The following is a 24,871-nucleotide window of genomic DNA, read 5'->3' as shown; positions in this document are numbered from 1 at the left end:
CCTACAATGGTAGAAACATTAGATTGGCAACAGACCTATCCACAGCGACCTGGCAGGCCAGAAAGGACTGGCAAGATATCTTCAGAGCACTAAACGAGAAAAATATGCAGCCAAGAATACTATATCCAGCTAGGCTATCACTGAAAATAGAAGGAGAGATAAAAAGCTTCCAGAACAAACAAAAACTAAAGGAATTTGCAAACACGAAACCAGCCCTCCAAGAAATATTGAGAGGGGTCCTCTAAGCAAAGAGAGAACCTAAAAGCAGCAAAGAGCAGAAACGAACACAGACAACAGACAGTTAACAGTCACCTTACAGGTAATACAATGGCACTAAATTCATACCTTTCAGTAGTTACCCTGAATGTAAATGGGCTAAATGCCCCGATCAAAAGACACAGGCTCTCAGATTGGATTAAAAAAGAAGACCCATCCATATGCTGTCTGCAAGAGACTCATTTTAGACCCAAAGACACCCCCAGATTGAAAGTGAGGGGGTGGAAAACCATTTACCATGCTAATGGAAACCAAAAGAAAGCTGGGGTGGCAATCCTTATATCAGACAAACTAGATTTTAAAACAAAGACTGTAATAAGAGATGAGGAAGGACACTATATCCTACTTAAAGGGTCTATCCAACAAGAAGATCTAACAATTGTAAATATCTATGCCCCGAACATGGGACCAGCCAATTATATAAGGCAATTAATAACAAAAGCAAAGAAACACATTGACAACAATACAATAATAGTGGGGGACTTTAACACCCCCCTGACTGAAATGGACAGATCATCTAAGCAAAAGATCAACAAGGAAATAAAGACTTTAAATGACACACTGGACCAAATGGACTTCACAGACATATTCAGAACATTGCATCCCAAAGCAACGGAATACACATTCTTCTCTAGTGCCCATGGAACATTCTCCAGAATTGATCACATCCTAGGTCACAAATCAGGTCTCAATCGGTACCAAAAGATTGGGATCATTCCCTGCATATTTTCAGACCACAATGCTTTGAAACTAGAACTCAACCACAAGAGTAAAGTCGGAAAGACCTCAAATACATGGAGGCTAAAGAGCATCCTACTAAAGAATGAATGGGTCAACCAAGAAATTAAAGAAGAATTAAAAAAATTCATGGAAACCAATGAAAATAAAAACACAACTGTTCAAAATCTTTGGGATACAGCAAAGGCAGTCCTGAGAGGAAAGTATACAGCAATACAAGCCTTTCTCAAGAAACAAGAAGGTCTCAAATACACAACCTAACCCTACACCTAAAGGAGCTGGAGAAAGAACAGCAAATAAAGCCTAAACCCAGCAGGAGAAGAGAAATCATAAAGATCAGAGCAGAAATCAATGAACTAGAAACCAAAAGAACAGTAGAACAGATCAACGAAACTAGGAGCTGGTTCTTTGAAAGAATTAACAAGATTGATAAACCCCTGGCCAGACTGATCAAAAAGAAAAGAGAAATGACCCAAATCAAAAAATCATGAATGAAAGAGGAGAGATCACAACCAACACCAAAGAAATACAAACAATTATAAGAACATATTATGAGCAACTCTATGCCAGCAAATTAGATAACCTGGAAGAAATGGGTGCATTCCTAGAGATGTATCAACTACCAAAATTGAACCAGGAAGAAATAGAAAACCTGAACAGACCTATAACCACTAAGGAAATTGAAACAGTCCTCAAAAATCTCCCAAGAAACAAAAGCCCAGGGTCAGATGGCTTCCCAGGGGAATTCTATCAGACATTTCAAGAAGAATTAATACCTATTCTCCTGAAACTGTTCCAAAAAATAGAAATGGAAGGGAAACTTCCAAACTCATTTTATGAGGCCAGCATTACCTTGATCCCAAAACCAGACAAAGACCCCGTCAAAAAAGAGAATTACAGACCAATGTCCTTGATGAACATGGATGCACAAATTCTCACCAAAATACTAGCCAATAGGATCCAACAGTACATTAACAGGATTATTCACCACGACCAAGTGGGATTTATTCCTGGGCTGCAAGGCTGGTTCAACATCCGCAAATCAATCAACGTGATACAATACATTAACAAAAGAAAGAGCAGGAATCATATGATCCTCTCAATAGATGCAGAAAAAGCATTTGACAAAGTACAACATCCTTTCTTGATCAAACCTCTTCAGAGTATAGGGATAGAGGGTACATACCTCAATATCATAAAAGCCATCTATGAAAAACCCACAGGGAATATCATTCTCAATGGGGAAAGGCTGAGAGCTTTTCCCCTAAGGTCAGGAACGCGGCAGGGATGTCCACTCTCACCACTGCTATTCAACATAGTATTAGAAGTCCTAGCCACAGCAATCAGACAACAAAAAGAAATCAAAGGCATCCAAATCGGCAAAGAGGAAGTCAAACTCTCACTCTTTGCAGATGATATGATACTGTATGTGGAAAACCCAAAAGACTCCACCCCAAAACTGCTAGAACTCATACAGGAATTCAGTAAAGTAGCAGGATATAAAATCAATGCACAGAAATCAGTGGCATTCCTATACACCAACAACAAGACAGAAGAGAGACAAATCAAGGAGTCTATCCCATTTACAATTGCACCCAAAACCATTAGATACCTAGGAATAAATCTAACCAAAGAGGCAAAGGATCTGTACTCAGAAAACTATAAAATACTCATGAAAGAAATTGAAGAAGACACAAAGAAATGGAAAAACGTTCCATGCTCATGGATTAGGAGAATCAACATTGTGATGATGTCAATGCTACCTAGAGCAATCTACACATTCAATGCAATCCCCATCAAAATACCATCCACTTTTTTTAAAGAAATGGAACAAATAATCCTAAAATTTGTATGGAACCAGAAGAGACCCAGAATAGCCAGAGGAATACTGAAAAAGAAAAGCAAAGCTGGCGGCATCACAATTCCGGACTTCCAGCTCTATTACAAAGCTGTCATCATCAAGACAGTATGGTACTGGCACAAAAACAGACACATAGATCAATGGAACAGAATCGAGAGCCCAGAAATGGACCCTCAACTCTATGGTCAACTTATTTTTGACAAAGCAGGAAAGAATGTCCAATGGCAAAAAGACAGTCTCTTCAACAAATGGTGTTGGGAAAAATGGACAGCCACATGCAGAAGAATGAAACTGGACCATTTCCTTACACCACACACAAAAATAGACTCCAAATGGTTGAAAGACCTAAACGTGAGACAGGAGTCCATCAAAATCCTAAAGGAGAACACAGGTAGCAACCTTTTCGACCTTACCCACAGCAACTTCTTCCTAGAAACATCGCCAAAGACACGGGAAGCCAGGGCAAAAATGAACTATTGGGATTTCATCAAGATAAAAAGCTTTTGCACAGCAAAAGAAACAGTCCACAAAACCAAAAGACAACCGACAGAATGGGAGAAAATATTTGCAAATGACATATCAGATAAAGGGCTAGTATCCAAAATCTATAAAGAACTTATCAAACTCAACACCCAAAGAACAAATAATCCCATCAAGAAATGGGCAGAAGACATGAACAGACATTTTTCCAAAGAAGACACCCAAATGGCCAACAGGCACATGAAAAAGTGCTCAACATCGCTCGGCATCAGGGAAATCCAAATCAAAACCTCAATGAGATACCACCTCACACCCGTCAGAATGGCTAAAATTAACAAGTCAGGGAACGACAGATGTTGGCGGGGATGTGGAGAAAGGGGAACCCTCCTACACTGTTGGTGGGAATGCAAGCTGGTGCAACCCCTCTGGAAAACAGTATGGAGGTTCCTCAAACAGTTGAAATTAGAGCTACCATTCGATCCAGCAATTGCACTACTGGGTATTTACCACAAAGATACAAATGTAGGGACCCGAAGGGGTACGTGTACCCCAATGTTTATAGCAGCAATGTCCACCATAGCCAAACTGTGGAAAGAGCCAAGATGCCCATCGACAGATGAATGGATAAAGAAGAGGTGGTATATATACACAATGGAATATTATGCAGCCATCAAAAGGAATGAGATCTTGCCATTTGCAACGGTGGATGGAACTGGAGGGTGTTATGCTGAGTGAAATAATTCAATCAGAGAAAGACATGTATCACATGACCTCACTGATATGAGGAATTCTTAATCTCAGGAAACAAACTGAGTGTTACTGGAGTGGTTGGGGGTGGGAGGGTTGTGGTGGCTGGGTGATAGACATTGGGGAGGGTATGTGCTACGGTGAGCGCTGTGAATTGTGCAAGACTGTTGAATCACAGTTCTGTACTTCTGAAACAAATAACGCAACATATTTTAAGAAAAAAGAAAAAGAAGAAGATAACAGGAGAGGAAGAAAAGGGGAGTATGTCAGAGGGGGAGACGAACCATGAGAGATGATGGACTCTGAAAAACAAACTGAGGGTTCTAGAGGGGAGGGGGGGAGGGGGATGGGTTAGCCTGGTGATGGGTATTGAGGAGGGCACGTTCTGCATGGAGCACTGGGTGTTATGAACAAACAATGAATCATGGAACACTGCACCAAAAACTAATGATGTAATATATGGTGATTAACATAACAATAAAAAAATTTAAAAGAAAAAGAAGCCTTATGGTCACTTATCCACGCCTTTTCTCCTGCAAATTCAAAACCTATATTCTACTCATCTCATTTACATCCAACACATAAGCCATGTTTTTGTTTCTTACATTCAGAATAATCTTGGCATCGACTCGGGGCAGCTCATGCACAAAAATGCAAGATCCATTGGACCAGGCAGAGAAGAGGGTCCAAGCTGACTTTACCCAGCCAGTGTCAGACGTGTTCCAGAAGATGTCCGATTTGGTCAAGTCCATCCACCGCCTGCCAAAAATTAAAGAAAGTCAGAACCCTCACGAATGCTTCTACCTTTAAAAAGGATTACATTATCCATGTTACTGTATTTGGAACCTTGCCCACAGTGGGTACTCACTTATAGTTATCAAATCTGTACAAGAACCATAAAGTCAATCTTTGTCTCGACAAGCATTTATTGAACATATTCTAGGTATTTATGCCCTAGGTGAAGGATATAGAATTAAAAAGACAGCTCCCATGCTTTTAAGAATTCATAGTCTAGTGGGAGTGATCTATAAGGGAACACATCATCTCCATACAATGTGATGAGGGCACTTTCTTTATTCAACACTTATTCTGGACTTGGCATCAGAGTGTAGGAAAGAATGATTAGTGTTGCTTTGGGGGGCTTATAGGTTAGTAAGTATCAACATCCAGGAGGCCCGTGGAGAGCAAGCTTTCATAGAGTTAAACACAGAGCTTTATGCAATTACAGAGAACGGGCACCTAACCCAGAGAAAGGATGGAGATGGGGTCTGAGAAATGCTTCCCCAGAGGAGGTGAGGTCTGAGTGAGATGTAATGATGCATAAGAGCTACCCAGGGGAGTTAGAGAAGGAAGGACATCCCAGGAAGGGGAAGCAGTGCTTGTGAGCATAGGAAAGTGATCATGTTCTGCACTTGGATTCTGGGATACATGGTCTCCTGGTCTTCAACCTACTAAATGGCTGTTCCTTCTTGGTCTTCTCCTCTGAGTTTTCCTTGCTTCTCCCTTCATTGTGGAAAGGCCTCAGGCATTCAGCGCTGAGGCCTCTTCTCTTCTAGGTGTCCGTTACTTTTTCACCGATCTCATCCAATCTCATGGCATTAAGTACCACCTTGCTGATAATTCCAGCATGAATCTTTCCCACTAACTCTACACATGAATCTCTCCAACTGCCTCCCCAGTATCTCCATTCTTAACTCAGGGTATGGAGATGTCTACTAAGCATCTCAAACTCAGAACGCCTAATACAGACTCCTCACGTTCCTCCCACCAGACAGCTCATCCCAGTCTTCCTGCTATCAGTTAATGCTTCTGGATGTTCAGGCCATAAAACCTGGTGTCATCCCTGACTCTTCACTTTCTCTCTTGCTTCACATCAAATGTGTCAGGAGACCTTATCAGGCCTACGTTCACAATACATTCAGAATCTTAGCTCCTCTCACTACCCCTGGGGAAGCCTCCACCTTTGCCTCTTAATGCGACTGGCCTCTGAAGCGGGCCTCTGCTTCATCTCTTGCCCCCTACAGTTTATTCTCAACCCAAACTCCTGCGAGATCCTTAAAAAAAAAAATCAGATCACGTCACTCCTTTGCTCAAAATACTCCAGTGTTCCTCAGAAAATTAAACATAGAATCACCGTACAATCCAGCAATGCCACTTCTGGGTATATGCCCGAAAGAATTAAAGGCAGAGTTTTGGAAAGAGATGCTTATATACCCATGTTAAGAGCAGGACTAGTCACGGGGCACCTGGGTGGTTCAGTCGTTAAGCATCTACCTTCAGCTCAGGTCACGGCGGGATCGAGCCCCACACTGGGCTCCCTGCTCGGCGGGAAGCCTACTTCTCCCTCTCCCACTCCCCCTGCTCATGTTCCCTCTCTTGCTGTGTCTCTCTCTTTCAAATAAATAAGTAAATAAATAAATAAATAAAATCTTAAAAAAAAAAAAAAAAAGAGCAGGACTAGTCACCACAGCTGAAAAGTTGGGGAGCACCCCAAGTGTCCATCCATGGGTGACTGGGTAAACAACACTGGTACGTCACACACATGGTAATATTGTTGAGCCTTAACAAGGAAGGAAATTCACCTGCTACAACATGGATGAAACTTGAGGACATTATGCTAAGTGAAATGAGTCAGACATCAAAAGAAAAATACTGTATAATTCCACCTACAGGCAGTTCCCAGAGTAGTCAAGTTCATAGAGACAGAAAGTAGAATGGCGGTTGTCAGGGGGGAACAGGGAGGGAATGGGGAATTATTGTGTAATGTGGATTGTGTAATGTGGATTCAGATTTGCAAAATGGAAATGTTCCCGAGATGGACGGTGGGGATGACTGCACAACAATGTGAATGTCCTTAATGACACTGAAGTCTACACTTAAAAATGGTTAATTTTATGTGAAGTATCTTCTACCACAATTAAAAACAAAAATAGAAACAAAAACACCTCCAGTGGCTTCTCACCTCTCTCAAAGTAAAGCCCAAAGCCTTCAGATTCTACTGGATTTGCCACTTTGTTAGCTCTCTGACCTCACTCTTGCCACTATGCACCTTACTCACATTCCTTCAGCTCACTCCCTACTTTCTGTTCCTTGGACCCAGCAGATGAACTGTCCCCTGGTACCTTCCGATGGCCACAAAACCCAGTCCGTAGCTGGCCTGGGAGTGCTCAACCATCTTGGGGGCCCCAGTGGTGCCACTTGTGAAGTAGATGGCCAGAGGGTCTTGACTCTTGGTCCTCACACAGTTGTGCTCTGTGGATGCCTCGCTGTAAAATATAAAAATCCTCGGTAGCATTACAAGTAGTAAAAATAGTCATAATAATAATATTTATAACAATATTGGCCACCATTTTAATATATACTACATGTGAGGCACTGTGCTAGAAGCTCCAGCTTGCATCTCTGGGCCCTACGATGACCTCCCGGCATAGGTACTACTATCATTAGAACCCTTTGTAAATAAGGAAATGGAGGCTCAAAAATGGTGCAGTGACTCACTCAAAATAGCCTGTGCTCCTCCACCAGGGCAGGAAGACTTTCTGGTAGAACATGCATGTTTCCGTGCCTACGCTTCTGCACACTGGGGCACAGCCTCACGCCCACCTCAATTCCCAATAGTTTAGGGCTGAAGGGTTCCCTAAATTCAGAGATTTGAGATCTGTGTAATTCCTAAAGTTCTGTGATCTGGAGAATCTTCTCACCGACTGGTTCTCAATCCTGGCTACACCATAGGAGCACCAGGTGAGTTTTTAAAAGAAATACCATTGCTTAGGCCCCACCCTGGAGAAAAACCAGAATCTTCAATGGTGGGCCTAGGCATTGGGTTTTTTTTTTGTGGTTTTGTTTTTTTCTTTTTGTTTTTGAGACAGTGCACGTGCGCACTTGAAGGGTGGTGGCAGGGGGAGGTGGTAGGGGGAGAGGGAGAGAGAGAACCTTAAGCAGGCTCCATGCCCAGCGCAGAACACAACACAGGGCTCTGTCCCATGACCCCTGAGATTATGACCTGAGCTGAAATCAAGAGTCGGATGCTTAACTGACTGAGCCACCCAGGTGCCCCTTTGGTTTTACTGTGTTTTTTTTTTTTTTTTTAAAGCTCCTCGGGTAACTCTGATGACAGTCGAAATTGAAAATCACTTGTCTAGGCCAACCTGACAGCTCATAGAAATCATCTGGGCAGATCTCTTACAACACAGAGTCCCAGGGCCTTAGCTCAGATACGTCTGGTTACATAAGTCAGATGGGGGGCCTTAGAACCTGAATTTAAAACAGCACCCGAAGATAAATAGCTAAATAAAATTTTAAAAAGAGAATTTTCCATAATCTTATTGTAGAAAGTTTGCATTCTAGGGTAGGCAAGAACAATCTGAAGAGTATTTACCATGTCCGCAAACTTAGAAATATACCTTTTTGTACTTAACTTTATTACCTACACATGTTAAGTATCTTCTGTTTCAGTTTCTGCTGCTAATCATTACACTGAAATATAATAATATATGATTTTTAAAAAGCCATATGTTGGAAATACAATATTTTGGAAAATACAGGATACATTATTTATAATGCATGCTTGTGGGCCTTATCCTAAAAATTGTGACACATTTAAGAGAATGTGGCACATAGTTCTTTTCCAAATGAAGCTACTGATAAGAAACAAATGTTGATATTACTAAAAAATAAATAAATAAAACAAAGTAGAACAACACTCAGGTGAATGTGAGGCAGCTGGTCTGTGGGATGGGCATTTGTGACTTAATGGTGCAGGCCCCTGACAGGGCCCCTTTTTGCTTCTGCTTCTGTTCAAGACAAAATCTCAAATTCCCAGGTAAGCTTCCACCAAGGCATTGCTCAAAGGCAAAGGGCTTTTGGTTCTGTCCCAATCTGATGTAACTACTTGTTAGCATCTTGCACAAGTCACTTTACTTATCAGTTCTTCACCTGTAAAATTGGGTTAAAGTGCATTTCATAGGTTTTTTTCCAAGAATTAGATAAGACGATGTCTGATTCATTATTGGGCTCTCAGTACCAAACACAATGCTTGTACTAAGGAAATTGAAGCAGTCATCAAAAATCTCGCAAAAAACAAAAGCCCAGGGCCAGATGGCTTCCCAGGGGAATTCTACCAAACATTTAAAGAAGAATTAATACCGATTCTCCTGAAACTGTTCCAAAGTGTAGAAATGGAAGGAAAACTTCCAAACTCGTTTTATGAGGCCACCATTACCTTGATCCCAAAACCAGACAAAGACCCCATCAAAAAGGAGAATTACAGACCAATATCCTTGATGAACATGGATGCAAAAATTCTCACCAAAATACTAGCCAATAGGATCCAACAGTACATTAAAAGGATTATTCACCATGACCAAGTGGGATTTATCCCTGGGCTGCAAGGATGGTTCAACAGCCACAAATCAATCAACGTGATACAATATATTAACAAAAGAAAGAACAAGAATCATATGATTCTCTTAATAGATGCAGAGAAAGCATTTGACAAAGTACAGCATCCTTTCTTGATCAAAACTCTTCAGAGTATAGGGATAGAGGGTACATACCTCAATATCATAAAAGCCATCTATGAAAAACCCACAGCCAATATCATTCTCAATGGGGAAAAACTGAGAGCTTTCCCCCTAAGGTCAGGAATGTGGCAGGGATGTCCACTCTCACCACTGCTATTCAACATAGTATTAGAAGTCCTAGCCACAGCAATCAGACAACAAAAAGAAATCAAAGGCATCCAAATCGGCAAAGAGGAAGTCAAACTCTCACTCTTTGCAGATGATATGATACTGTATGTGGAAAACCCAAAAGACTCCACCCCAAAACTGCTAGAACTCATACACGAATTCAGTAAAGTGGCAGGATATAAAATCAATGCACAGAAATCAGTGGCATTCCTATACACCAACAACAAGACAGAAGAGAGACAAATTAAGGAGTCGATTCCATTTACAATTGCACCCAAAACCATAAGATAACTAGGAATAAATCTAACCAAAGAGGCAAAGGATCTGTACTCAGAAAACTATAAAATACTCATGAAAGAAATTGAGAAAGACACAAAGAAATGGAAAAACGTTCCATGCTCATGGATTGGAAGAACAAACATTGTGAAGATACCAATGCTACCTAGAGCAATTTACACATTCAATGCAATCCCCATCAAAATACCATCCATTTTCTTCAAAGAAATGGAACAAATAATCCTAAAATTTGTATGCAACCAAAAGAGACCCCGAATAGCCAGAGGAATGTTGAACAAGAAAAGCAAAGCTGGCGGCATCACAATTCCAGACTTCCAGCTCTATTACAAAGCTGTCATCATCAAGACAGTATGGTACTGGCACAAAAACAGACACATAGATCGATGGAACAGAATAGAGAGCCCAGAAATGGACCCTCAACTCTATGGTCAACTCATCTTTGACAAAGCAGGAAAGAAGGTCCAATGGAAAAAAGACAGTCTCTTCAACAAATGGTGTTGGGAAAATTGGACAGCCACATGCAGAAGAATGAAACTGGACCATTTCCTTACACCACACACAAAAATAGACTCCAAATGGTTGAAAGACCTAAATGTGAGACAGGAGTCCATCAGAAGCAACCTCTTCAACCTCGGCCACATCAACTTCTTCCTAGAAACATCGCCAAAGGCAAGGGAAGCCAGGGCAAAAATAAACTATTGGGATTTCATCAAGATAAAAAGCTTTTGCACAGCAAAAGAAACAGTCCACAAAACCAAAAGACAACCGACACAATGGGAGAAAATACTTGCAAATGACATATCAGATAAAGGGCTAGTATCCAAAATCTATAAAGAACTTATCAAACTCAACACCCAAAGAACAAATAATCCAATCAAGAAATGGGCAGAAGACATGAACAGACATTTTTCCAAAGAAGACATCCAAATGGCCAACAGGCACATGAAAAAGTGTTCACCATCGCTCGGCATCAGGGAAATCCAAATCAAAACCTCAATGAGATACCACCTCACACCCGTCAGAATGGCTAAAATTAACGAGTCAGGAAAGACAGATGTTGGCGGGGATGCGGAGAAAGGGGAACCCTCCTACACTGTTGGTGGGAATGCAAGCTGGTGCAACCCCTCTGGAAAACAGTATGGAGGTTCCTCAAACAGTTGAAATTAGCGCTACCATTCGATCCAGCAATTGCACTCCTGGGTATTTACCACAAAGATACAAATGTAGGGACCCGAAGGGGTTCGTGCATCCCAATGTTTATAGCAGCAATGTCCACAATAGCCAAACTGTGGAAAGAGCCAAGATGTCCATCGACAGATGAATGGATAAAGAAGAGGTGGTATATATACACAATGGAATATTATGCAGTCATCAAAAGGAATGCGATTTTGCCATTTGCAACGACGTGGATGGAATTGGAGGGTGTTATGCTGAGTGAAATAAGTCAATCAGAGAAAGACATGTATCATATGACCTCACTGATATGAGGAATTCTTAATCTCAGGAAACAAACTGAGGGCTGCTGGAGTAGTGGGGGGGGTGGGAGGGATGGGGTGGCTGGGTGATAGACATTGGGGAGGGTATGTGCTATGGTGAGTGCTGTGAATTGTGAAACACTGTTGAAACACAGATCTGTACCTCTGAAACAAATAATGCAATATATGTTAAAAAAGAAAAAAAGAAGAAGATAGCAGGAGGGGAAGAATGAAGGGGGGAAATCGGAGGGGGAGACCATGAGAGACCTTGGACTCTGAAAAACAAACTGAGGGTTCTAGAGGGGAGGGGGGTGGGGGGATAGGTTAGCCTGGTGATGGGTATTAAAGAGGGCACGTTCTGCACGGAGCACTGGGTGTTATGCACAAACAATGAATCATGGAACACTACATCCAAAACTAATGATGTAATGTATGGTGATTAACATAACAATAAAAAATTTAAAAAAAACACAATGCTTGTAACAAAATAGATGTTCATTACACCTTGGTTCATGAATGAATGTAAGTAAATGCTTACCTAGCACTTATGCCTGGCATACACTAAGCACACAATGCATGGTAGCTATTTTATATTACTAATTGATCACCTACTCTGTCCTAAATGCATCCTATGGGTTATCTTGTTTACTCTGGCTAATAGCTCTGCAACCACCACCACCATTATTGAAGTAAATGACGCCCAGAAAAGCTAATGATGATTCTAGTACTGCCTCAGCAGGTGATTTTGAAGGATCTTAAAGTGGTCACCAGGATTAGGTCTCAGGTCCATCTGGCCCCACAGTGAGCACTCCTTTCTGGTTTACTCTCTTCCTGAACAATCAGTGCTGCATTCCATCTCCCATTACTTAAAGGGGAAAAGCCTTGGCCTGTTCTTTATGTGTTCTCTGGAGAGCCCCAACTTACCGGAGGAGTTCCCTGAAGCTCATCCAGCCTGGCCGACTGCCATCTGACACCAGTAGCTTGGACTGGAGGGAGGGACAGTCGGCGCTAATGGCGTCCACCCGCGGAGCCAGGGAGTCACTGGTGATAATGGACTTGGCCCTGGACGCCTGCAGCCGATATTTGAGGTCCTTCTCCGTCAGCTGAGAGACACCTGGAATCACGACAGCCCCTGGCATCACAGAGAGAAGGGATGTTGACTGGACGGCAGGGGAAGACCCCTGTGAAGAGGTCCAGACCAGATTTCCCCATCAGAGATAGGAACAGGAAGGGACTAGAAAGAGATGGAATGCCTGAACGGCAAAGGTAACAATAATGATAATAATGAAATCCAGAATATGTTTATGGAGCACTTACATGTGCTAAGAACTATGCACGCATTATTTTATTTAATTCTTGCAACCCTGGAGAGTAGATGCTATTATTACACCCATTTTGCAGATTAAAACAACAACAACAGCAATAATTAAGACAGACCCTTATGCCTTAATTAAATGGGATAACTTGCCCAAGTTCACATAGATAACATGTTGTAGAGCTGGGATAGTGAATCCAGGAGGTAGTAAGCCTAGGGGTCCATGATCTCAAATGTTATATTATATTGCCTTAGAGATGACCTAGCTCAATGGTTTTCCCTGCCTGCACACAAAAGCCTACAAAAAATCCTAGTGTTGAGAGTGGATCTCTTAGGAGGGGAGGCAGGAGGGCAGAAAACATAGGTGGGCGCTCCAGGACTCATATAACTTCAACCAAACCCATGCTGAAGGTAGCTGAGTCCATCTTTTCCCAAGAAAAAAGGATAAGGAAGTGGAAAGCAGGAACAAATTTTAATCAGATACCTGAAAAACCACCTGAGTACCTCAGAACGGAGGATGTAAACACCCCCATGGAACCCAGCACTCTCATTTCACAGATAAGAAAGAGATCCTAAAGGAATCAGTCATCCTGCCACAGCCAGTGAGAGAGGTCAGTAAACAAAGGAAGAGGCCAATCCCAAATGGTGTAGGAGCCAAGCCAGAGTTCTCATTACCCTCCCCTTTATTTCCTAAACTTTTACAGGATTTAAACCCCAGCATGAACACTTTTGGAGCTAAACGGTGTTTCTTCAGTTCATCTCTCTGTGCTTTAGCTATTTCCAGAACAAGTCTGTCCCACCAGAGTTGTGTGTGGTGCTTTGGGAGCCCAGTCAGAGGGTGGACAGCTGGGGCTGTCAGCAAGAGAAATGAGTCCAATACCTTAGACTGGAAGAGAGGTGATCAGTGCACATCAGGAGAAGGTGAGAATGTGAGAATGTGAGAATGTGAGGACATCCAGCTTGGGTATCCTCTAAGATGTTGGAGAGGATGTTGGGCTTGACATAGTCATATGTGTTGTTGTCTTATTTTATTTGGACATCAAAGAAATGGGTGAAGCTGCCTAACTGAGGGAACTGGAGACATTTAGGTAATAGGGAAAAGAATGAAAATAATACCCCAAAAGGAAGTTTTGATCATGCAAAGTGCCCAACACAGTGCCTAGCATATAGTAGGCCTCAAGAAAAGTATGAGGGCTCCCTTACCTTGGCTCTCATTTAAATAAACCTTATATGTCATGGAAGAATATGGAGAACTCCCCAAACCTGTGTGCCTCTTTCTTTTCCTCTAGCTGGATACACTAGAATGGTGTTCACTTTTATATATTGTGCAAAAATATATAAAAATGAAATGAAAGTTCCTGCTTTTTTTTTTGACAATCCAGTCACAAAATAGTTGGCTAAACTTGTTCATATAAAAAAGCTAATTCTCTGGTGTGAGTTTGTATCCCTCTGTTTTGCAAACATTATTTGTGAAAACATCTGTATTTCAGGTAGATTGTTCTAGGGACATGACTGGGAGGGGGTGGACATTTCAAATGGTGGAAAGTTCCCAGTGGATGGAGAAACCAGCTCTCCACCAAAAGTAGTTGTCTTGCTTTTGTAAAATCAGCAAAAAAACGCCCAGCCCTTCCAATAAGAGCATCAGACAGGGTCAGCAGAGGCTCTCTGAGTTCTATGGACTGTGTCCTTTTGCCTCCTCTGCTAGAAGAATCATCCCAGGAAGATCAATGGCCCACTGCCTTGGCCATTCATAACAGCAGGAGGAGGAACCCTCAAGGGCTAATTTTATTGCTTTGATTATTTTGTCCTTCTCTTCTTTCCCTTGGGAGCTGGTAGATGCTTTGGTGGTGAGAGCCATAAAGTCTAAGAGTGAAACTAATGTAGATTGATTATGAAGATCTTATCCATAATTGCATTACTCTCCACACACTAGTGGCTCCTAAACCAAAACCAGCAAAAAAAAATATGTTTGGTTTGTCTACTCAGAATTTTTTAAAAGTTTATTTAGTTCTCAACACTATAAGATTAGAAGTTGTTTTTTTGTTTGTTTGTTTGTTTGTTTTTTTCATAAAAATCCAGGTTTCTATCACAAAGTCAGAAGTGCTGGCAATACTGTCCCTCCTTCACACCCGGAAACATCTGGCTGGGTCGGGAAGCACTTGTCCCTGTGTGATGAGGCATGTGAGCTCCAGTTTACTGCAGTTCCCACTGTTCCCTACTGCCTCACACTGACCTACTTTCATCAGTTACATTACCATCTGACCCTTGTGCTCAAATTTGTGATTGTGGGGCAAAGGGGAGGTAAACAAACTCCACACGGTTCTCTTTGTTCCATCTCCCAAACCATGTGGACTATGCAAAACTCTGGCAGGTGTGTCCACCCCAACTGGTAGTCTCAGCCCCGCTCACTGACCTGTCCGTATGCATGCCACGCTGACCAGCCACCACTCTGGGAGCCGCGGGAGCACCAGCATCATCCTGTCCCCAGGCTGAAGGCCACACATGTCCTGGAGCACATTAGCCACCTTCCTGGACTGCTCCCCCAGCTCCTCAAAGTTCCACTTGACCTCTGTTCCCTTGCCATTGACCCACCAGAATGCGGGGATCCGGGGCCGGTGCCCAGCCTAGATAGCAGTGTAGGCAGAAAAGAAATAGAAAACATTTGTTGAGGATTTTTGTTTGCTTGTTGTTTTTTTTTAATTTAATTTTATTTTTCTGTAGTTATTACAGTCACGGGGTTCCAACTCAAAACAACAAAAAGATGCATTGAGAAGGCTTACTTCCATCCTTGCACCCATCTATCCTGTTCTCCACTTCACCTGCCTCAATGTATAACCAATATTATCAGTTTCTTGCATATCCATTCAGTGTTTCTTTAGGCAAACAGTAAGTATATTCTGTTTTCTGTACCATCTTTTTAATGCAAAAGGTAGCATATGATTCATACTGTTCTGTACCCTCTCCTCTTGAGATATAAATCTCATGCCATAAAATTCACTATTCTTAAGTGCACAATTTAATGGGGTTTTTTTTTGAGATATTTAACACTTTATTATAAAGTAGCCTTTGTGTTAGATAGTTTTGCCATCTAACTAACATAAGTGTTCTGAGCATGCTGAAGGTAGGAGAGGCTATGCTATGATGCTCAGTAGGTTAGGTGTATTAAATGCATTTTCCAATTACGATATTTTCAACTTACAATGCGGTTTTTTTTGCTTTATTTTTTTAATTTTTTATTATGTTCTGTTAGCCAACATATAGTACATCATTAGTTTTTGATGTAGTGTTCAATGATACAAGATCTAACAATTATAAATATCTATGCCCCCAACATGGGAGCAGCCAATTATATAAACCAATTAATAACCAAAATAAAGAAACATTGATAATAATACATTAATAGTAGGAGACCTCAACACTCCACTCTCAGCAATGGACAGATCATCTAAGCAAAAGATCAACAAAGAAAAGAGCTTTGAATGACACATTGGACCAGATGGACTTTGTAGATATATAGAGAACATTCCATCCTAAAAGAAGAGAATACTCATTCTTCTTGAGTGCACATGGAACTTTCTCCAGAATAGACCACATACTGAATTACAAATCAGGTCTCAGCAGATATCAAAAGATTGAGATTATTCCCTCCATGTTATCAGACCACAATGCTTTGAAACTGGAACTCAATCACAAGAAAAATTTGGAAGGAATTCAAACACTTGGAAGTTAAAGAGCATCCTGCTAAAGAATGACTGGGTCAACCAGGAAATTAAAGAACTAAAACAATTCATGGAAACTAATGAGAATGAAAACACATCGGTCCAAAATCTATGGGATACTGCAAAGGCTGTCCTAGGGGGGAAATACATAGCCATCCAAGCCTCTCTCAAAAACGTAGAAAAATCCCAAATGCACAAGCTAACCTTACACCTAAAATAGCTGGAGAAAGAACAGCAAATAAAGCCTAAACTGAGCAGGAGAAGAGAAATAATAAAGATTAGAGCAGATATCAATGAAATAAAAACCAGAAAAACAGAACAAATCAACAAAACTAGAAGTTGGTTCTTTGAAAGAATCAATAAGATCGATAAATCTCTAGCCAGACTTATTCAAAAGAAAAGGGAAAGGACCCAAATCAATAAAATCATGAATGAAAGGGGAGAGATCACGACTAACACCAAGGAAATAGAAACAGTTATTAGAAATTATTACCAGCAACTATATGCGAACAAATTAAGCAACCTGGAAGAAATGGATGCCTTCCTGGAAACTTATAAACTACCAAGACTGAAACAGGAAGAAATAGACAATCTGAATAGACAAATAACCAGTAACGAAATTGAAGCAGTAATCAAAAACCTCCCCAAAAACAAGAGTCCAGGGCCTGATGGATTCCCTGGGGAATTCTACCAAACATTTAAAGAAGAAGTAATACCTATTCTACTGAAGCTATTTCAAAAAATAGAAATGAAGGAAAACTTCCAAACTTGTTCTATGAAGCCAGCATTACCATGATCCCAAAACCAGGCAAAGACCCCATCAAAAAGGAAAATTACAGACCAATATCCCTGATGAACATGGATGCCAAAATACTCAACAAGATCCTAGCCAATAGGATCCAACAGTCCATTAAAAGGATTATCCATCACGACCAGGTGGGATTTATTCATGGGATGCAAGGATGGTTCAATATTCACAAATCAATCAATGTGATAGATCACATTAATAAAAGACAAGACAAGAACCATATGGTCCTCTCAATCGATGCAGAAAAAGCATTTGACAAAATACAGCATCCTTTCTTGATTAAAACTCTTCAGAGTGTAGGGATAGAAGGAACACACCTCAATATCATAAAAGCCATCTATGAAAAGCCCACAGTGAATATCATTCTCAATGGGGAACCCTTAAGGTCAATTCAATGGTTTTTAGTATATTCACAAAGTGGTATAATCATTGCCACAACATAATTCCAGAACATTTTCATTATCCTAAAAAGAAATACCATACAGATTAGCAGGCACTCCCTATTCCCCCCTCTCCCTAGCCCTTGGCAACCACTAATCTACTTTTTGTCTCTATGGATTTACCTATTCTGGATATTTCATATGAATGGAATCATATAATATGTCCCAGCACCACTAGCTGGAAAGATGAGGTTTTTTAAAAGATTTTATTTATTTGTTTATTTATTTATTAGAGAGTGAGCGAGAGAGAAACAGCTTGAGAGGGAAGAGGGTCAGAGGGAGAAGCAGGCTCCCCGCTGAGCCGGGAGCCCGATGTGGGACTCGATCCCAGGACTCCGGGATCATGACCTGAGCCAAAGGCAGTTGCTTAACCAACTGAGCCACCCAGGTGCCCTGGAAAGATGATTCTTTCCCCCTTGAATTTACTGACACCTTTGTTGAAAACCAACTGACCATAGATTTATGGGTTTATTTCTGGACTCTCAATTCTATCCCATTCATCCATATCTGTGTTTTTACCAGTGTCACAGTGCCTTTTTTTTCTCATACAGTCTTTATTACTGTCACTTAGTAGTAGGTTTTGAAATAGGGAAGTGTGAGTCCTGTTGTGTTTCTTTATCAAGACTGCTGTGGTTATTATGGGTCCTTTGCCTTTCCATGTGAAACTTTGGACAAGATTATCTATTTCTGCAAAGAAGTCTACTGGGATTTTAATAAAGATTACTTTGAGTATCTAGATCAATTTGGGATATGTAATCATTTTTTTTGCAACTTTATAATTTCTGCTTCAATGGCAATCAAGTCTAAAAAATGTACATTTCAACTTTGTCAAGGGTAGACTTCAGTAAGCTGCTAAATGCATACATAATGGAGAAGCTAATATTTTCTGGTGGTTCCTGTTTCCTGAGAGTCGAACTTCCTCAGATGTGTTTTAGACTTTTCCCAAAATTGTCACTAAGGGATACGTTACTTTTGCATAACAAGGTAATATCTCAGGAGCATTCTGAGATTCACCCAAATCTTTAATGAGTGCTTCTTTAATAAATAGTCCCTGAGCTATTCCAGCCTTTGGTTAGTTTCCAGAGTTCTAAGAAGTAGATTCTGGCAATTTTCCCAAGGTTTTTTATTGTTGTTGTTTTTAGAGAAGATGAAATTTTAGAAAGTCCTTATTCCACCATTTTTGCTGATATAACCCTATTTGTATTTATCTTTAGTAGAAGTCCTCCAAGGACGATCCCATTGTGGAAAAAGAGCTCAGATTTTGTAGACAGGAATGGGGCACCCCAGCTCCATCTCTTACATACGCTTCTCATTTCATTCTCACAACAACTCCAGGTGGCAGATAGTATGACTTCCATTTTATAGATGAGAAAACTGAGATCCAAAGAGCTTAGGGCATTTGTACAAGGAACCATGTCTATCTGACTACAAAGCCACTTTCATACTTTACTATATCCACTAACAGTATACTTTTACTGAATCTACTAACAATATTATTTTCCTCATTGTTTTTCTTTACACAAGCTCTTCTTAAAATTAACATAAGTAAATTGTGTTGAGATAAAGTTTATAGTCTCCTACTATAAAATAAAAGGTTAGCATCTTTAACATAAATAAAAAGTGACTATAATATACACAGAGAGACACAAGCAGACACCTAAAGAAGAGAAAAAAAAAGAAGGAAGTATATGCTCAGAGACACACAAAGAAATCAAGATAATTTTAATTCAATTCTACATATCTGCTGTGATCTGTAAAAAGCTTTGAGCCTCAGCCATGCTCTCTCTTTATTTAAAAGGGAAGTCCAGGGACACCTGGGTGGCTCAGTTGGTTAGGTGTCCGACTCTTGATTTTGGCTCAGGTCATGATCTCAGGGTCGTGAGATCGAGCCCCATGTGGGCTCCGCATGGGGTGTGGAGCCTACTTAAGATTCTCTCTCTCGGGCGCCTGGGTGGCTCAGTTGGTTGGGCGACTGCCTTCGGCTCAGGTCATGATCCTGGAGCCCTGGGATCGAGTCCCACGTCAGGCTCCCTGCTCAGTGGGGAGTCTGCTTCTCCCTCTCACCCTGCCCCCTCTCATGCTATCTCATTCTCTCTCTCAAATAAATAAATAAAATCCTTAAAAAAAAAAAAAGATTCTCTCTCTCCCCCTCTCTCTCTGCCCCTCACCTCTGTGCTCTCTCTCTCAGAAAAAAAGGTAAGTACACAACAGTGGGAGAAATATTAATGAAGAGTAGAATCAAAACAGAATTTTCTCTTTTGCTTGATCAGAACGATGGGAAGGGAATCAAAGGGGGCATAACTGTCTCAACTATGTGATTTGTGTTCAGGAATATGAGACACATCAGGGATGGGGCTAAGTGTCTAAGGCTCACGAAACCTGGTCATAATCTCCCTAAGGCTTAAATGCTAACCATTTAAGTTTTAGGACTTGCAAAATTCCCAGGTGAAAATGTCCACCTGTGTTGTAGCCTTTAGTCACGCTGCAGTAATTGAGGGCAGCCTCTAAGGCCCAAGAGGGACACTAGGACACAGTGGGCTTCACCTTTTCCAGCTGACTCCACATGTCCAGCACATCATGGGCAAAGTTGAAGTACTCAGGCACTGGCTGCCTCCCCAGGCTGATGGCTTCCCAGGTGGCCACAATTTTCTGAGGGTCAGGGAGAGGTGGTTGCTGCCTGTGAGGCCCACAGAATCCCCGGGCATTTCTCAGTGCCTTGAGGACCCAACTTCTTAGCCATGGCATCATGTTATTGTGTGCAGCCTGTCACCAAAGAGAAGAGAGAGAACACAATCCTGAATTCTGGGCTCTGTTGGAGAGATTGAGCTGGAGGAGAAACCTGTAGTCAGCCCCAATGGTGACTACAGTACACACTGACTTGTAAACATAGTCTTGGGCCTTAGTCTTAAATCCACCGTGTGATTTTGATCATTTCTTCTCTCTGAGCCTGAGAGCCATCCCTTCCACTTCTCACTGCCTATGGATCTCTGTGGGCCTGAGGTCAATAACTCAGAGCCCTCTTCTCAAGGCTTCCCAAGCCCACTTTCCCAAGGTAAATCCTGAACTGGCCTGACAAAGCCAAAGAAAGCTCTAGGGCAACACTATCCAATGGAAATGTAATGTGAGCCACACCTGTAATGTACAATTTTCTAGTAGCTTCGTTAAAAAAAAACTTTTAAAAGAAACAGGTGAAATGAATTAAAATATTTTACTTAGCCAGTATGAAAGATGAAATAAAATGGGGTCATATATGTCAAGGGGTTTTAAAATGAGCCATGAAGGAGGTGGGCCTCCTCACCAGTAGAACCACGAACTTTTGAACTGTGCCAAACCACAGATACTCCAAGGACTCAACCAGAATACCTGCAACTTGCTACAGTAGGAGACTGTTTAGTGATAGCCTTAGCAATCAATTATATTCAGTCAAGACTAGTTTTCTGCCACCAACATCAATCAAAATTCTTTGTAAGCAACATATACAAACATTCCTTTTTGTCTTTAAAAACCCATGCTTTTGGGGGCAACTGTGAGGCTCCATCAGTTAAGCGTCCGACTCTTGATTCCAGCTCAGGTCATGATCTTGGGGTCATGATCTCAGGGTCATGAGATCAAGCCCTGCCTTTGTGGCCCACCCCCCCTACCCCACAGTGGCTCCATGCTGGGTGTAAAGTCTGCTTAAGATTCTCTTTCTCCATCAAAAACTAATGATGTATGGTGATTAACGTAACAATAAATTATTTTTAAAAAAAAAGATTCTCTTTCTCCTTCTCCTGACCACTTCCCCTCTCTCTTAAAAACAAAAACAAAAACAAACCTTGCCTTTTGTTCCCTGGAGTAGGGGGTGGGGGTGGGTGGCACTATTTGGGTTGCTGCCCAAATCTGTGTTCTCTGAATGGCAATTTTGAGACCCCAAATAAAAGTTTTCTTTTTATTTTAGCTTTACCTCTTTTCTTGGTCAGCACCGGCTATATCCTATAATTTCAACATGTAATCAATGTAAAAAGAAATTACTAAAGAGAGATTTTACTTTTTTTTTTTGTACTAAGTCTTACAATCCAACATTTATTTCACACTTACGCGCCCACCTCAGTTTGGAGTAGCCACATACTAAGGGCTCAACAGCCATAGGCGGCTAGTGGCTACCGTATTGGTCAGGGCAGTCTCAGTGTCCTGCTATTCAAAGTCTGGTCTATGGGACGGCAGCATCAGCATCACCTGGGAGCTTGTGACACCTGCAGAACCCCAGACCCCACCCTAGACACGTGGAATTAGACTCTGCACTGAACAGGAGCCCGAGGGAGTTGTGTGCGCTTTGTTTAAAGAGCACTGAGAAGCAGATGCAGGTTCTTTCCACCAAATTCCTCTTGGTCATAATAATAACAGGATATGGTACTGTAACTGCCAGAGATTAAAAGTTTGAGCTTCCCCCAGATTTGTTTATTAAATCCTAACCCCCAGTGTGATCGCAGCAGGAGGTGGGGGCCTTTGGGAGGTGATTAGGTCCTGAGACCTCAGAGAGCTGGCTCGCTCCTTTTGCATGGCGAGGACAGAGCAAAAAGATGGCGTCTATGAACCAGAAGCGGGCTCTCAGCAGACACGAATCTGCCTGCCGCAATTTGATCTTGGAATTCCCGGTCCCTAGAACTGTGAGAAATAAACGTTGTTTAAACCGCAGCTGCCCAAACAGACTAAGACAGTAAAAAACAATAATAATGTGTTGCAATAACGAGAAAAACAAAAATAATCGCCATCTACAGAAGGCTTAACGTGTACCAAGCTTTGTAGATGTTATTTCCTTAAATCCTTACAACAATTCTATGATTTAAATGCTATTTTCTCTGTTTTACAGATAAAGAAAGTCAGGTTTTAAGAGGACAAGGCGACTTGCAGGTCTCACTTCCCAGAAATGCCTAGGCCCCGGCCTCTGTTGTAGCTACCAGCTCTGGGGCCTCTGACTCCCCTTCTCTGACCCTCCACCACTCCCCCCCTCCCCTCAACTCTGCCCCAAGCCTTTTCCTCTGCCTCCCTCCCCACGATTCCTCTGCCCCTTGATAGCTGATAATTAGAATCCCCTGGCCTCCCTGCTAACCCAAGGCCATTTCAGGCACGCCCCTTCTTGGTTGAAGCAGCAAAGGCCTCAGAGGCAGCTGATACCTGTCCTTGAAAAGATTTCTCTGTACATTACCTTGCTTTTGAACCCAGAAAATGCAAAAGGGCTTCAATGTTCTGTTTCAGCTGAATGCAGGCCTTAAATATTCAAGTTCCTCCAGGACACTGGAAAAGGCAATTTGCTGACTTGGCCTCCCACCTGGAACTTTGGCCCCAAATGCAGCCAAGAGAGAGCAGAGCCCGAAGCCAGCAGAGGACACGGTGGCTTCAACTGGCCAGCACGCTTGGAGCCAGCGAGGGCGGCCCTGCCAAGCTACTGTCACAGCTCTCACAGTGGCTCTGGTGCACGTCTTACCTGAAAATTCAGGTCACCACCTCATCTGAAGAGAGAACAGGAATTTCATTATGTTTTATCGGAAAGGATACAATAGTAACAATAACATAAGCTAACCATGTTCCTTCTCTCCTCCAAATCCTCCAGTGCAGAGAGACAGAAAGTAGATGAGTAGTTGCCTGGGGCTGGATATGTGAACAGGAAATGACTGCAAATGGACACAAAGGCTCTCTTTGAGGTGATAGAAATGTTTTAAATTTGGACTGTGGTCATGGCTGCACAAATCTGTAAATGTATTACTACTACTACTAATAATAATAACGATGATGATGATGGCATATCTGAATGAATTTATGGTATGTAAAATTAAACCTAATTTTTTTTTTTTTTTTTTTTTTTGTAAGCCTTCTATGGCCCACTATCTGGCCCACAGTCCAAGCCAATGTTCCAAGAGCAGTCTGCAAGGCCCCACATGATTTCCTGGCTCTCCACTCCTTCCCACCTCCTAGCTCTGCTCCAGCCACACTGCACTGGTCTGCCTGCCCTTTGTTCTCCCTGCTGCTGGTAAAGTGAATCTCTGAGAACAGCAAAAATGATCCTGTCTCACAGTGTTTGCCTATATCTGCGGTTAAATAGTCCCATGGTGGCCCAGCCAATTTCAAACAACCAAAGTTTTAACAACTGGCTTGCAAAATTCCTCATTACTGATGGTCTCTGGTACGCCCCTGTGAGCTGGCTCCAGCTGGTGCTGCTTCAAGCCTTTATCCTTGTTGGCTTCTCTGCCAAGATGTTCCTTCTACATGGTTCACTGCCTCACCACTCACACACAGGCCCTATTCAGTGTGCCTTGGGCCACCACCCCAACCCCAACTAGAACCTTCTCCCATCTGACACTTCCCACCCTCCCTTCTCTCCTTGATTTTCCTCCTTAGTGTTTATCACTTTCTAACATTCAATGTATTTTATAAAAATAAAAAAAAAATTATTGTTTCCAGTTTTATTGTGGTATGATTGACAGATAAAATTCCATATATTTAAGGTATACGACATGTACATCATGCAGTTAAGCTAATTAATACAATCATCATCTCTTATACTTGTTGTTCAATATTTTCTATTAACTCACTGTGCCATCTGTCCCCTGCCACACACGTAGGCTAGAATATAAACTCCACAAGGATGGAGATCTTAGATTCTCAGTACAGCTATATCCTCAGGACAGTGCCCTGTCACATAGTGAGAGTTCAGTAAATATTTACTGAGCCAGTGAAGAGTAAATGAGAACTAAAAGTTAGTGAACAGTTTTTATCTGCCAGACATTGCTATGTGTAGGAGGTAAAAACTGACCTCCAGCATTCTAGGTACAAAGTTTGTTTGTTTCTTTTTTCCCCCAGAATCACATCCAGGCTGGTGTAAGCTCTCAGTCTCCAGGATCTGTGGGAACTCCAGGCTCACTTACTCTTCAGAGCACCTTCCTTACCTATCCTTAGAAGTGGCTCAGAGTCCTTCCGATGGAAGAGAGGCTATGGGTACCTCATGGAGAGGATGCTTACGTATCAACCGCCTCGCTCTGCAGTAGTTA

General features: G+C 41.8%; 1 protein-coding gene across 5 annotated transcripts in view; it reads right to left on the bottom strand.

Annotated features, from left to right (window-relative positions):
* ACSM5 (acyl-CoA synthetase medium chain family member 5) overlaps nucleotides 1-24,516 on the bottom strand; it is a 66,891-nt gene extending 42,375 nt beyond the window's left edge. For all 5 annotated transcript variants that reach the window (XR_003523218.2, XR_003523217.2, XR_003523219.2 and 2 more), the window contains exons 1-8: nucleotides 24,416-24,516; nucleotides 23,311-23,335; nucleotides 23,032-23,120; nucleotides 20,391-20,609; nucleotides 15,293-15,503; nucleotides 12,489-12,696; nucleotides 7,225-7,368; nucleotides 4,708-4,861 (exon numbers count right to left, since the gene is read on the bottom strand). Coding sequence is in view for 2 of the 5 variants with exons in the window: in XM_027612694.2 (XP_027468495.2) it covers nucleotides 4,708-4,861; nucleotides 7,225-7,368; nucleotides 12,489-12,696; nucleotides 15,293-15,503; nucleotides 20,391-20,594 (921 nt within the window). In the remaining 3 variants the exon portion in view is untranslated. The remainder of the gene's footprint in view (nucleotides 1-4,707; nucleotides 4,862-7,224; nucleotides 7,369-12,488; nucleotides 12,697-15,292; nucleotides 15,504-20,390; nucleotides 20,610-23,031; nucleotides 23,121-23,310; nucleotides 23,336-24,415) is intronic.
* Between the last annotated feature and the right edge of the window lie 355 nt (nucleotides 24,517-24,871).

This window comes from Zalophus californianus, chromosome 10, assembly GCF_009762305.2.
Source record: "Zalophus californianus isolate mZalCal1 chromosome 10, mZalCal1.pri.v2, whole genome shotgun sequence".
Taxonomy (NCBI): Eukaryota; Metazoa; Chordata; class Mammalia; order Carnivora; family Otariidae; genus Zalophus; species Zalophus californianus.
This window is presented reverse-complemented; position numbering and strand designations above follow the sequence as displayed.